Below are 14,233 nucleotides of genomic sequence, written 5' to 3'. Positions count from 1 at the left end.
CAAACTGGAGAACGGAGAGCGATGTAAAAGAAAGAAAACACAAGCCCTGCATTGTCGTCGCGGATTCATTTCTGGAACAAATGAGAGTCTCTGCGTTTCAGCACCACGGGCCGTAAATCAGCCGCCCACGTACACACCCACTCACTCACTATACACAGGTGAGAGTAAACAAACAAACAAATATATATATATGCCAGGGTGGGTGCGGTGTCCGATCTAAAGTCTTGGACCAGCGTGTGTGTGTGTGTGAGAGAGCGCGTGCGCGTGCATCTGACATTGCCAGACCGGTAGAGCAGCTTTGTGTGTGTGTGTGTGGACGGAGCAGTATCCCACTCTCAACTTCATCCACCAAGCTGCGTGTGTGTGTGCGCGTGTGTGTGAAGGATTCGCAGAGGTGAGTGATCGTCACTCTACATGTGTTTGTCTGTTTCTTCCCAGTCCTAAGTTATTTTCTGAGGACCGGGATGCAATAATAATAAGAAGAATAAGAATAATGTCAGACATATGTTGAGATATGATTTACAGATATAGAAAAAGATAGTGTTTTTATAGATGCTTGACAATGATGATTCTGATTACAGTGTAACGAGTTATGTCAGAACAGGTTTACCTTATACTGTATATGGCTTACCTGATGAATAAAGTATCGTCCATGATCCTGATACTAATATGCATGTGTTAAATTTCTTGCGCTAAATAGCAAAAACGTATCTGTTTTGATCATCATTGTCGAATTTAGCCTTGTGCTTGTTGAGGAATGTTCTAGTGTTGATCGTTTTGTTTACGCTGGCTCTGGCTGTCTCAGTTGACACAGGTGAACCGTGACACCGGCCCTTGACTCTAAATAGGACTCTAAATGATTAACACAAATGACTGATTGACTTGTTAAAAAACATGCCGGTTGATATTTTCAACCAGCAGCTCCATCCGGACTATAATCTGGCCACGGATTATAAAAATGGACCGTTCTATCTCTAATAGTTGACTGGAAACAAGGGCGAGACTGCAGTGTCAAGCATCTATCTGCAAAAAAAAAAAATTATATATATATATATATATATATATATATATATATATATATATATATATATATATATATATATATATATATATTTCTGGTGAGATGCCCCTCATGTCTCGATTGTCTTTAGTTGGCAGTCAGCAAGTGGAGGGAGATCTGATAAGAGCCTTGAGTCAGAAGCCTTTCAGGCTTGCAGTATGGTAGGATAATACCTGATCGTATTAACAGCCTGCTAATAGTATACGTGACTATTTGAAGTAGCTGCAGGGAGAGGATGGGCATTTACCCGACTAGAATTTCACCAGATTTGGATTTGCACTTCCAATTGTTGATTACTACAGATAGGGAGATGTTGAGTTACACCTCGACTTGCCTTTGAGGATCCCATCTCACTGTCCCTCTGTGTCGGTTTCTCTTTCTCTTTAATATAGCACACATATTCCACAGCAGAAACATATTTAAACATATTTACAGAAATGTGAACATTCATGGACCCTTTTTTTTCCAGAGCATTTTTCAGAGCTGGCAGCTCTTTTTCCCACCTTTTTTATTTTTCAATGCCCCTTGGGAAATTATGCCTGTAGCTACAAGTTCCAGCCTAGGAGATATGTAATAGAATGCCCTTCTGGGAAAAAAAAAAAAAAAACAGGGGGGATGTTCTAGACAAACACCTTTGCAACACTCCTGTAACATGAAGCCTGCTATGTTTTGTCTCTTTTGATCATCATCCTGTCCAGTGCCAACCATCTGGGAAGGAGACCTCCAGCAGCATGGATGTGAAGAACATACGAGAATACATGGGCTGGCTATACTACCAGTATCTCCTCATCACGGGCATCTACGTCCTGGAACCATGGGAGAAGTCCATCTTCAATACGGTCCTCTTCACCATGGTGGCCATGGTGGTCTACACTTCCTACGTCTTCGTGCCCATCCACGTGCGCCTGGCACTGGAGTTTTTCTCAGGATTGTGCGGGGAGCAGCCAGAGAGTACCGTAGCACTTATGAACTAAAAAACTGAGGGGATATGGAGCATTGGTTTCTGTTTTTTTGTTTTAAAATTGTCTCTTTTCTCAGGAAGATTCAGGAGTGATAAAATAAGAAAATGCAACATGAAAAGCCATAGCCAATTTGTTCCCTCCTTCCCCATCTAGCCTCACAGTGATACTGTACATGATGGTGCAGGATGGGATCCTGAATGAGTGCTTGTGTTTTGCATGACAGGACCAATCCGTCACTTATGATCGTTTGCATGTGGCTGCTTCGCCAATTACTAATTTCTCCAATATGGCAGTGAGACAAAAAGTGTGCATTACTTGCTCTTGTAGATGTCAGGTTCTTTTACAAACATGCCAGTCTTGTTTGAATTTGTATTCATTGTCATGTTCCCTATGCAACGAGGCTGCTCTGAATGCAAATCTAGCATTAGCTGGCTGATGTAATATTAATCACCTTGTATGACTCCTGGTAAGTGAAATCCATCTGAGCAATAGTTAAACTTCTTCCTCATGCTTTAATCGCTTACTGTTCAAGCATGACATGAGTTTTAGATATTACACTTACACTCAAATGACCTGGTATGAAAAGAAAGATTCTTGGATCAGCAAACTGTCTTCCATCCTGGACTGAACAGTGCATGTGTTCATATTTATATTGAAGGATTATGAACACTTTGACTAACCAACACACTCTTCATTTATACTCTGTCGTTATTTTGTCCATGTTTATACAATGTGTCTATATATATTTATCTACAGATTACTCGAATACTGAATACTTGGCTGGTTACAATGTTAGTAACCAACCATTTTGTACACTTCTGTGTGCTCTTTATGCCATACACGTATTTTATGAACGTTCAACTGGGAAATCATGTTGTGTTTTATTTTTGGAGATGATAGAATATAGAGTCACGACATTTTATGACACTTCATAGACTCTGAGATGGATATGCACATGGTACATTTAGTCAGTGAATGTTTCTTTTTTATGTTGATTTTTCACAAATAAAGTAATTTTACAAGATATACTTACTGGTTTTGCCATAAGATACCAACCAACATGCTTCCGAACTGCTACAAACTACACACACAAACATATAACATACGACAAATCAAAAAACTTTTGCCAAGCCATTTTTGACTAAGGTCTTTGGTAGAACCTTGGTTGCATCAATAAGGTTCCCAGTGGAATGTTTTGGAAAGGGGTTGTTCTTGGAAAGTGTTCCTCTAAGAACCCCTGATTGGAGGAACATTGTATGTTTATTGTGAAATTCTGAAGTATTCAAGAATTTCACAATAAAAACATACAACTTTTCATTTAAGTATTGAAAATTCTCTATCATCATCTCTTATCTTTACTTCTATCCACATTCCCTGGATATGAGCGATCGGGCGCTCTGATTGGCTACTCTACTACTAGGCCACAGCTTCTTTTTCTCTACCATGAGTAGAGAAAAAGACAATGGCAGCACATGTTGCTGAACCAACCAAGGACGAAATAAAAACTCTACTCAAAAATAAAACCCCAAAAAATAAAAAAAAACCCAACAAAATATGGAAGGAAAGTATTTGATCATAAGAACATATATTTTTTATTTTTCAAGAATTATTATAGCAGCATTTTTCACAAATTGCTCCTGTCATTTCACCAGTTTGTTTACATTCTTCATCTTTAAGCATTAAACTCTGTTGAATTTTTTTTAGACTGGTTCAAAAGCTCAAAGAAGTTTGAAAATTACAGAAATGAAATGTCTGAGGAAGAATTAAATAAATGTCTAAAGCTATTCTATACCTTGGCATGACAGCAAGATGGCACTTTCTACAAAAAAAAGATACTAAAGTCAATTCGTGCAGCCATTTTTTTTTAGTTTTTTAAGAAGTCTGCCAAAGCGGAAATGATTTTGTCCGATGTTTTTTGTATAAAGTTTTTATTTATCGAATTCGAAAAAATAAAAATGCTCTGTTTCTCAAAATCCAGTTAATGTGGATAGAATAAAGCAATTATTCCACTCAATCTCACCATACATGGCTTATAGCCGACTCGGTGCTATGTGTCTCGTTGGCTGTCAGCTCATGTACAACTTGATTTCATGGAATGACTGTTAAATATTCTTGGGTGGTGCAGTTACGATATCAAACTGAAGCTCCTACTACTGTGGCGGCCTCAGCCGAGTTTCACGCCTGGATGACCACTGTTCCCGGTTGGCCATGCATTCTGCTAGCTCAGCAGTGGATGATGCGTTGACGTCCCTTCTGAGGGTGTCAGTGAGGGTTGTAGGAGGGCGTCCCTGATTTCTGTGGCCATGGAGGAGTTCCCAAAGCAGAAGCTCCCCTGCGGGCAGATCTTTATGCCTAAAGCAATGGCCAGCGAGTCCAAGTCTCCGCCAGGCCACTTTGTCCGAGATTTTTGGTAAAGTACCATAAAGTTCCTTGTTTGGCACGAAGCTCTGCCAACTGATGTCAAGGGCTATACGGAGCATCTGACTATAGGCACCATCAAGTGATCTTTCAAGGGTCGATGTTAATGACCAACACTCACACCCATAAAGTAGCACGGACTCCACAGTTGCCGCAAAGAGCCTGATCTTAAGCTCACGGGAGACACTAGATTTCCAAACTCTACTTAAGTCATTTAATGCTTTCCAGGCAAGAGCCTTTCTCACCTTAATATCCTGGTCGGTGGAATTAACCCATGAGCCGAGATACTTAAAATCATTAACCTCCTCAATTGTACTACCATTGTTTGTAAACAGAGGCCCAGGAAATGACACACCATGCAACATCACCTTGGTCTTCTTGTCATTGAGAGCTAGGCCGATACGGTTGCATTCCCTCTCGACACTGTACATCAGCAATCTTTGTGCCCGATTGACATCGTTAGATAGCAGTGCAATGTCGTCAGCAAAGTCCAAGTCAGCGATGTTCTTTTCTGGGTATCTGCGCGAATGCCTGGGAGTTATTGTAAAGCCGAATTCATGCTCCCGTCCATCGATGGCTTTTCGAAGCGCATAATCAAGGGCTATCACAAAGAGGTAAGGGGCTAGTGTGTCACCCTGCAGAACACCAGCAGAGATTTCAAAATCTCTAGTCTCACCATCAGGGGTCATCACCTTTGCTCGGGTACCAGTGTACATCGCGTCAATTGCTCTTAGAAGCCTTGGGGGAATTCCATAAGCCTTGAGGATCTTTATCATTTTACCCCGATGGATTGAATCAAAGGCTTTCCTGAAATCCAGAAACGTAAGAACAACGGATAAGTTGTTCTTTCTGGCCTCCTCAAGAATTCTCCGCAGAGCCAAGATGTGACTTGTTGTAGACCTATTTTCCCGGAATCCATTTTGAGTTTTCCGAAGGTGAGGGTCGATATGGTCGCGGATACGGTTGAGAATCATACGGTTATAAATCTTCGCAATGACACAGGTTAAACTAATACCTTGGTAGTTATCAGTGTTTGATAAGTTTCCCCATTTTGGAACTGGATAGATGTTTGAAAGGGACCACTGTTGCGGTTTACCTCCAGACACGAGCGCTTGGTTACAAAAGTCCAGTATAATGTCATCAAGATCACAGTGCTTCATGACTTCAGGAGGAATATTGTCTGGTCCAGGGCTCTTTCCTTCCTTAAGAGAATTCTTGACACTGATGTACTCTTCGATTGTGAATGGGCCATCGTCGATGTCTAGGTTGTCTATAACAACGGGGATGTCTTCATCGGGGTCATCCACAGGTGGTGCATTCCCAAGCAAATTCTTGAAATGAGAAAACCAAGTGGCTACCCTCTCCTCTGGATTTGCCCCGGCCACATGACCATGCAACGATTTCTTCTTGAAGCTCCTGGTGATGTTTATTTCTCTCTTTTTTAAAGGTCTGTTCATTTGTTCAGTATTGTTGATAAAAGACAATATCCCTCAAGGGATTTGTGTTTAAACCCAACATAAAATTTCCACAACATTCCCCTAGCCCTAAATATACTCCATCAACAAGTGTATGTTGGAGTTGTTAGTTTTGTCCTGGAGCTAGAATATCCTGGAAGTTGACCTCACCCATTATTTTTTTCCAAGACTCATGTGCTGCCATGGTTTGGTTCCACAAGACCTCTTAGAGTGAATGGTCACTACAAATCAATACTGACTGAACATCTTGTATCCCATGATGAAACATTTCTATCTTAATGGCAATGGTCTCTTCCAGGTTGGCTACACCCCTATCCGCAACCACAGCCCACAGAATAGTTTAACGAGTTTGAAAATGATGTAAATCATATGATGTGGCTTTCACAATCACCAGATCTTTGAGGCACATTCTAGACAGCACTCTCCACCACCATCATCAAAAAAGCAAACTAGACATTGATCCCAACTCTTAGAACCCAAGATAATTTTTTCTTGAATGCAGCCTCGGATTGACATCGTAACAATAATCCATACTGACATATTGACATTCAAGTTCAAAATAGACTGTATTATCCAAAATGGTTGTCTCACAACCTTATAACATTCAGCTAGACTGTGAATTTTGCTTGTGTTTATAGATTATGATAAGTTGCACTGTGTCCTCAGCTACATCAATGGGTTTGTGGGACATCACTGAAAACTTTATGCTATCTGAGGCAGATATATATGTAAATTATTTATAGGTATATCTTTATGGAAGTTCATGGAATAAGAAAGGCTTCTATGAACTTCAGTTTTCTAGCAAGATGTGCAAACAGTGACTGATCAAATACATTTGCAGGAAAGGATCGTTTATTGTGTATGTATGGTTTCCTGCCAAATTTTACTCTGTAATGAGGAAATGAGCTGAAACACTTCAAAACAGTCTCAACACCAGAAAAGGACCATAAACATGACATGTAATGATATTTAAGTGTGGGGTCCTTGATAAAGTTTCATATTCGTCTCACAACTTCCATGTAAAACAGTCCGGACACAGGAATAAACGTGCTTTTAAAGAAACAATAAATAAACCAGAGTGACTAAACCAGTTTCACTGGCTCACTGTTAAAGGTGCCCTGAGGACCTGCCTTATGAATCTGCTTTCTTCACAGCTTCCTGAAAACAAACACAACATAATTTACTTTACAGTGTATGTTAAGAGACAACTGTGGTCCACAAATGATGTCATGGTATTCCTCATGCTAAATTCACAGCCAGATGCAGAAGAAAAAAAAATATCAACACTGATGGATACTAAAAATATGATGGATATTAATGTCATATTGGAATACTATGGTGTTTGGTGAAATGCAACATGAAAAAAAATTTCAATAATCATAATACTCAATAATTACAGTTTTGATCATTATTACAACTTTACAACTTCACTTTTTCAAAGGAGGATGACATTTAATGGTAGGAGGGGCAGTGTATTTGGTTAGAGGACAAAAATTAATCTGTTAAGAGGACAAGCCCTTTTTTATTCCTGAACGTTTTCCAACAACAGAAAACATTACGTCGAAGCTGACGTTGTATAGACTATAGAACTACTTGTATTAAGGTTTAGCTTAAACCCATTCAATTCAATCAAATCTAATCAAAACAGGTAAATAATAACTATAAAAACTCAATAATAAATATAACAACTTTGGATTGTGATTTCCTGTAACAAAATAAAATTAAAAAAAAAACATTTTCGACCTGCTGGTTATGCATCATGGATTCCTAGATGTCCCCAAACCCCATTTTTGCCCCTTTTCCACCAAAGCAGTTCCAGGGCTGGTTCCGGGCCAGTGCTTAGTTTGGAACCGGTTTTTCTGTTCCCACTGACAAAGAACTGGCTCTGGGGCCAGAAAAACCGGTTCCAGGCTAGCACTAACTCTCTGCTGGGCCAGAGGAAAGAACCACTTACGTCAGCGGGGGGGGCGGAGTTGTTAAGACCAACAACAATAACAAGATCGCGAAAGATCGCCATTTTTAAGCGACGAGAAACAGCAGCTGTACAAACGCGAAGTCATCCATTATTATTATTATTGTTGTTGCTGCTGCTGCTGCTTCTTCCGTGCTGTTTTTGCTTCGATATTCGTGCCAAGGTTTATGCAAACGTAGCGACGTAACTGACGTATACAGCGACGTAATGACGTATACAGCAACGTAATGATGTGTCTTCACTTAGCACCGCGAGCTATGGAAAAGCAAACCGGTTCTCAGTTGGCTCGCAAGTTGAACCAGTTGTGAACCAGCACCAGCACTGGCCCCGAACCAGCCCTGGAACTGCTTTGGTGGAAAAGAGGCATTTGAGGACCATTGCTGTGTGGCATAGAAATATATTTAACGATTATTCCACGGGGTGGCACGGTGGTGTAGTGGTTAGCGCTGTCGCCTCACAGCAAGAAGGTCCGGGTTCGAGCCCCGTGGCCGGCGAGGGCCTTTCTGTGTGGAGTTTGCATGTTCTCCCCGTGTTCACGTGGGTTTCCTCCGGGTGCTCCGGTTTCCCCCACAGTCCAAAGACATGCAGGTTAGGTTAACTGGTGACTCTAAATTGACTGTAGGTGTGAATGGGAGTGTGAATGGTTGTCTGTGTCTATGTGTCAGCCCTGTGATGACCTGGTGACTTGTCCAGGGTATACCCCGCCTTTCGCCCGTAGTCAGCTGGGATAGGCTCCAGCTTGCCTGCGACCCTGTAGAACAGGATAAAGCGGCTAGAGATAATGAGATAAGATAATAATTCTTGAACATTCTTTTAAAAAGGTACGTTCTTACCATCAAATACTTTCATTCCATATTTTGTTGCTTTTTTGTATTTTTTGGGTTTTGTTTTTGAGTAGAGTTTTTATTTCGTCCTCAGTTGGTTCAGCAACATGCTCCACCATTTTGTTTTTCTCTACTCATGGTATATGAGCTGATAACCTAGTAGTAGTCAGAGCTCGCGATTGCTCATATCCAGTAAATGTGGATAGAATAAAAGAAATTATCACTTCTCCTTTCCTTAACATGTTTACCTTAGCATCCTTTACCATTCAAAAAAATCATGTAGCATAACATCTCGTGACATCTTTATCAACACCAGCATCCACACCTCTAGTCTCAACCAGATGCTCACCACCTTCAGGAAAGAAGAGACTGGGAAAGATGATGAGCCTGACAATCACAAGGTGACGACTTTGTTATTTGTACAAGAAGATTCCAGTAGTTTCAAGACGAACCCTCCCTAGCCATCATCTACTCAGTCACAGAGCCATGATTACATAAGCAATGTTACATACTGGACATAACCAAAGAGCTCAGTGTGTTTTTGTACTTCTGTAGGAATTTAACAGTTAAAGATCTCTGGTAGTGATTAAAAAGGTTGTAAACAGGATTGTAAAAAAAATACTTGAGTATCAAAGTATCAATAACGTGTCAATATAGTCATTAAAAGTAGAAGTAGCTTGTCAAATTAATGTAAAAATGTGTCCTCACTAGGATCTGGGTCAAGATCTTTGAGATTTTTAACAGATATTTGGAAATCGTAATTAAAATATAGATAAAATAAAACAGGTGGCACGGTGGTGTAGTGGTTAGCGCTGTCGCCTCACAGCAAGAAGGTCCGGGTTCGAGCCCCGGGCCTGGCAAGGGCCTTTCTGTGCGGAGTTTGCATGTTGTCCGCGTGGGTTTCCTCCGGGTGCTGCGGTTTCCCCCACAGTCCAAAGACATGCAGGTTAGGTTAATTGGTGACTCTAAATTGACCGTGAGTGTGAATGGTTGTCTGTGTCTATGGCCCTGTCCACATGGCAACGGATTCAGGTGAATCTGATAGAATTGTTTATCGTTTCGGCCTGGCATCCACACGGCACCGGCGTTTTGGGTGCCCCAAAATGAAATCTTTTGAGAACGGGTTCCAGAGTGAAAAAATCTGGCAACGGCGCCGTTGCAAAGTCGTCTGGATGAGTAGAATGGATTTGTTTACGATGACGTCACAACCACATGATTGTCAGTGCTTCACACCGGGTAGAAGTGTAACGAGCTTGATGCGAGTTGTCAACAAATCCTATAACTTGGTTCATGAAACACGCTTACAAAATATTTTCACTGTGAATATTTATTGTGTAATGGTGCAAAGTGAGAGAGAGAGCGAGAGAGAGAGAGAGTGAGAGAATAGCCCTTAGGGCAGTCTTTAGTCCAAACACTGCGAAAGCAGTACCAAACCGCGCACCGACTGTGCGCTTTCCAAAAACAAAAACAATCCCGCCAGCAAACATAGAGAAAAAAAATAAGCGATCTCACCTCTTCAGATGTTGGTTTAAGTCCGACAATACATTCCTCAAAAAGGGCGTAGAAGAACAAAGTAATTCATCAACGTGTAGCATTCAATTTATTCCGGACCATTAAAGAATTCTGGAGGATATCAGAATGTTGGCGTACCGGCTTCCATCTACCCCCATTCATTCCTCTTTCCACATCTTTCGTTTTACACTACTGATTAATAATCAAAACTTTTTGTGGCTAATGCTACAGAAGAAGGGGTTTATGCGCATGCGTCTACTTCTTCTATTGTTCTGGTGTCTCCGATGGGACCGTCTTACAGCGCACATAGTGGTGTGGCATGTGTATTGCATCGTTTTCAGCAAGCGTTGCGTTGCCATATGGACCTGAAATTTTACTGATCCGTTGCCCATGTGGACGTGATATTTAAAAAAAATAAAAAAAATCCGTTGCCGTTGTCGTGTGGATGTAGCCTATGTGTCAGCCCTGTGATGACCTGGCGACTTGTCCAGGGTGTACCCCGCCTTTCGCCCGTAGTTCAGCTGGGATAGGCTCCAGCTTGCCTGCGACCCTGTAGAAGGATAAAGTGGCTAGAGATAATGAGATGAGATGAGATAAAATAAAATAAAACAGAAAAAATAGTGGTGTCAGGAAAAAAAATGTGTTAGTATAATACCATCCTGGCAGTGAGGAACAAAAAGTAGAAGAACCGTCTTACTGGGCTCATTCTCTGAACCTTTTGTATGGTAGCATTGGTTGTTTTGTTTTGTTTTTTTTCTTCTTTTTGGCACAGAGCATGTATAAGAATTTCAAAAAACACTGCTTGAGGGAAAAGCGCATGCTTTACATTTTTGCATTTAGAGCAACCCCTGGCTACATTACAATGGATTTTCAAGTTATTGGGCCGTCCATGGTATTGTCTGTAACTAAGCACCCAGGTCTGGAAATTTTTCAAGAACACAATACAACTGTTCTCTAACAGTTGTGGCCAGGCTCGTGTTTCCTACCAAGCCTACTTCAGCTCAACTGAAGCATTACTGGAGAGAAAGAAAAAAAAAACAGTAAAGGTGCTTGTAAAAAGGCCACAGGTTGACCCTGATGACCCTGGCTAGCTGTTTATTTCACTATGACCTCAGGCACCATGGCAGGATCTTTATCATTATTGTAAAAGACTGGATATAAGTGGAAAAATACTGCACTTCAAATGCTGACCAAACAAACACACCCAAACAGTCATACAGCCACCAGTTGAAGTGAAGCTAAATAATGTGCTTACACCGCCTGCACATGCTCCATTAAAGCAGATACCTGACAAATGATTTGAAAAAATTATTGTTATTAATAATAATAATAATAATAATAATAATAATAATATAAGCGTAATGCATGATAATGGGAAGACTTAGTCTCATGACTCTACTCCAACTTTTTGCAGTGTCAAAATACCATCAGCTCAGTGTTGTGTGACTTTGTAAAGTTGAAAGAAATATGAATAACACTATATCAGAGTCGTGTATCTGGTTTCATTATCATATGTGGCTTTCCAAATGCAAACACAAAATATAGACCAACTCCTGGGTTGTGAAGCACGGCAATAGAAGCTGATAGATGATAGATGCTCATGCACACAATTCCAGCTACTAAGACAACTAAAAAACTTTATTCATGATCCTGGGTACAACAGAGCAGCCAAAAGCTCTCTAACCTAACCTCGGTATATATATCTTCAAATAATTTTATTGATTTGCATGCCTGCTACTCAAGCACTCAGTAGTCCAAAAAAGACATACATAGAAATAGAAATATAAACATAAACATAAAATAGATTATAAATTAGGTACTATAATGTGAAATACCTCTTTAGTACAAGGAATTAGCATATAATGTATAAATTAAGAGAGAGAAGAAAAAAAGGTGAGTGGTGAAGAGGACTAGTTATGTTGTATTGCTGGCAGGGAACTCAGGTGGTGTTTACATTAGACCGTATCCGTCTCGTTTTCGTCGCGGATGCACTGTCCATTCACATTAAAACGCCGGGAAACGACTCCACAGGCGGAACAACTTGAATCCGCCAGGGCCCACGTATTCAACCCAGTTCGTATCTGATCCAGTGCTGTGTAAACATTGAGATACGAGGAAATGCAGTGCTGAGCTCTAGCTGATATCGTCATTGGACAACGTCACTGTGACATCCACCTTCCTGATTCGCTGGCGTTGTTCATGCCACGTTGGTCATGTGACGCGACTGCTGAAAAATGGCGCGGACTTCACTTCCTGCTATTGTTTCCGCCTTGTATCACCTTTTTGTTTTTCATTAAAGAGTATAAAAGTATGAATATAATGCTTTGCTTTGTCATTCTTAATGTTGTTCATGGTAAGATGCAAATACTGCCCATTGTGTAGTTATGATTGTCTTTAGGCTTGCCATCCTTCCACTTGCAAGTGGTGACTTGCGCATGCCCGATATGCACTGGGATCACACACACAGCGGCTCAGTCCCGAATCGCTGCTCGTGCGCTTCACTCGCACGCTCTGTGAGCTGCGCAGGGCCAGAGTGCGCACCCTCCAGAGGGCACTCGCTGTTCAGGGCGGAGTGATTTGGAGCGCAGCCGCTGAGGAGGAAGCGCTGAGCCGCACTGACACATTTCAACTTACGTGCCGTCTAATTAGTCATGTGATTAGCGTATCCGTGTATTGGCGTTGCTGTGTGCACGCGAATTGTTTTAAAAACGTTAATCTGATGATCCGCTGATACGGTCTAATGTAAACACCACCTCAGTCTCAAAGTCGTTCAGAAACAGTTACCAGATCTTATAATACTTCTGGGTGGATACCTGGGTGGTGTATCTAATACCCTGTCCACACTAGGGATTTTGTACCGATACGATACTACTTTCGTACCTCAACACCTGTCCACACTAGCAACTATACCGGTACTGTAGCGGTATAACTGTATCGGTACGAAACCCACAAATGTATGGGTTTCGTACCGGTACAGTATCGGTACTGTAGCGCTTCGCTGTAGTGTGGACAGATGAAGCGGTTCTGTATCGATACAAATATAATGCGCATGCGCAAAGTCACACACCTCAATCGATGTCTTCGCTGAATAAAATAGTGAAGAACGGAGATTCGTTTTCTTTATTTCTTTCTCAACTGCCTCGTGCGTTTTATACGAGTCGACTGAATAAATGACCACCAGAAATACAGACTGTACATTGACAACAAAAAGCACACACACATTGTTTCATCCGCCATATTCTCGGAAGGAAGTTACTCGGTAACCACGGAAACATTTCACGCACACGCATTTCAACTACCGTGAAAGAAAACCGCAAACATTTCTCGCTAGTGTGGACAGATGCACTAAACTGTACCGGTATACTTTGTATCGATACAGTTATACCACTATCATACCGGTATATATGTGAACACAGCATTAGTTATTCAAGTTTAAGATGGGACATTACCTCCTCCACTCAGTGCCTGTGAGATGGTGGTGGCCCAACTTTCTTCCAACTGCGAAGTATCAAGCATCTAGCCAGTAAGGTGGAAAATGCTATAGCCACAGCCTGATAATTTGTAATTGGTGTTCCCTGTGGGTGTCACGGTGGTGTAGTGGTTAGCACTGTCGCCTCACAGCAAGAAGGTCCTGAGTTCGAGCCCAGCGGCCAGCAAGGGCCTTTCTGTGTGGAGTTTGCATGTTCTCCCCGTGCCTACGTGGGTTTCCTCCAGGTGCTCTGGTTTTCTCTACAGTCCAAAGACATGCAGGTTAGGCTAATTGGTGACTCTAAATAGACCGTAGGTGTGAATGGTTGTTTGTCTCTGTGTCAACCCTGTGATAACGTAGCGACTTGTCCAGGGTGTACCCCGCCTCTCACCCATAGTCAGCTGGGATAGGCTCCAGCTTGCCTGCGAGAACAGGATAAGCGGCTACAGATAATGGAAGGATAGATGGATGGATGGTGTTCCCTGTGGGACTAAACCAAACACTGCAGTCAATGGGTTAGGATCAATAATCACATTGCATA

At 41.5% G+C, this 14,233-nt stretch overlaps 1 protein-coding gene across 2 annotated transcripts; it reads left to right on the top strand.

The window, feature by feature from the left end:
* The first annotated feature begins 316 nt into the window (after positions 1-316).
* sptssb (serine palmitoyltransferase, small subunit B) lies at positions 317-2,746 on the top strand. Of its 2 annotated transcripts, none has more exons than XM_060905277.1 (2): positions 317-394; positions 1,759-2,746. In XM_060905277.1, the coding sequence occupies exon 2, from the start codon at positions 1,792-1,794 to the stop codon at positions 2,032-2,034; it is 243 nt and encodes an 80-aa protein (XP_060761260.1). In that variant the 5' UTR covers positions 317-394; positions 1,759-1,791; the 3' UTR covers positions 2,035-2,746. The 2 variants fall into 2 exon arrangements, with proteins under 2 accessions (XP_060761260.1, XP_060761259.1); XM_060905276.1 differs by having other exon boundaries at positions 345-394; positions 1,719-2,746.
* Positions 2,747-14,233: the final 11,487 nt, after the last annotated feature.

This window comes from Neoarius graeffei, chromosome 23 (genome assembly GCF_027579695.1).
Source record: "Neoarius graeffei isolate fNeoGra1 chromosome 23, fNeoGra1.pri, whole genome shotgun sequence".
Classification (NCBI taxonomy): Eukaryota; Metazoa; Chordata; class Actinopteri; order Siluriformes; family Ariidae; genus Neoarius; species Neoarius graeffei.
Note: the sequence above shows the minus strand (reverse complement) of the source record. Positions and strands in the feature narration are given on the sequence as shown.

Excerpts from the sequence above, each read along its gene's own strand:
- sptssb (XM_060905277.1), top strand. The coding sequence starts at position 1,792 with ATGGATGTGAAGAACATACGAGAATACATGGGCTGGCTATACTACCAG.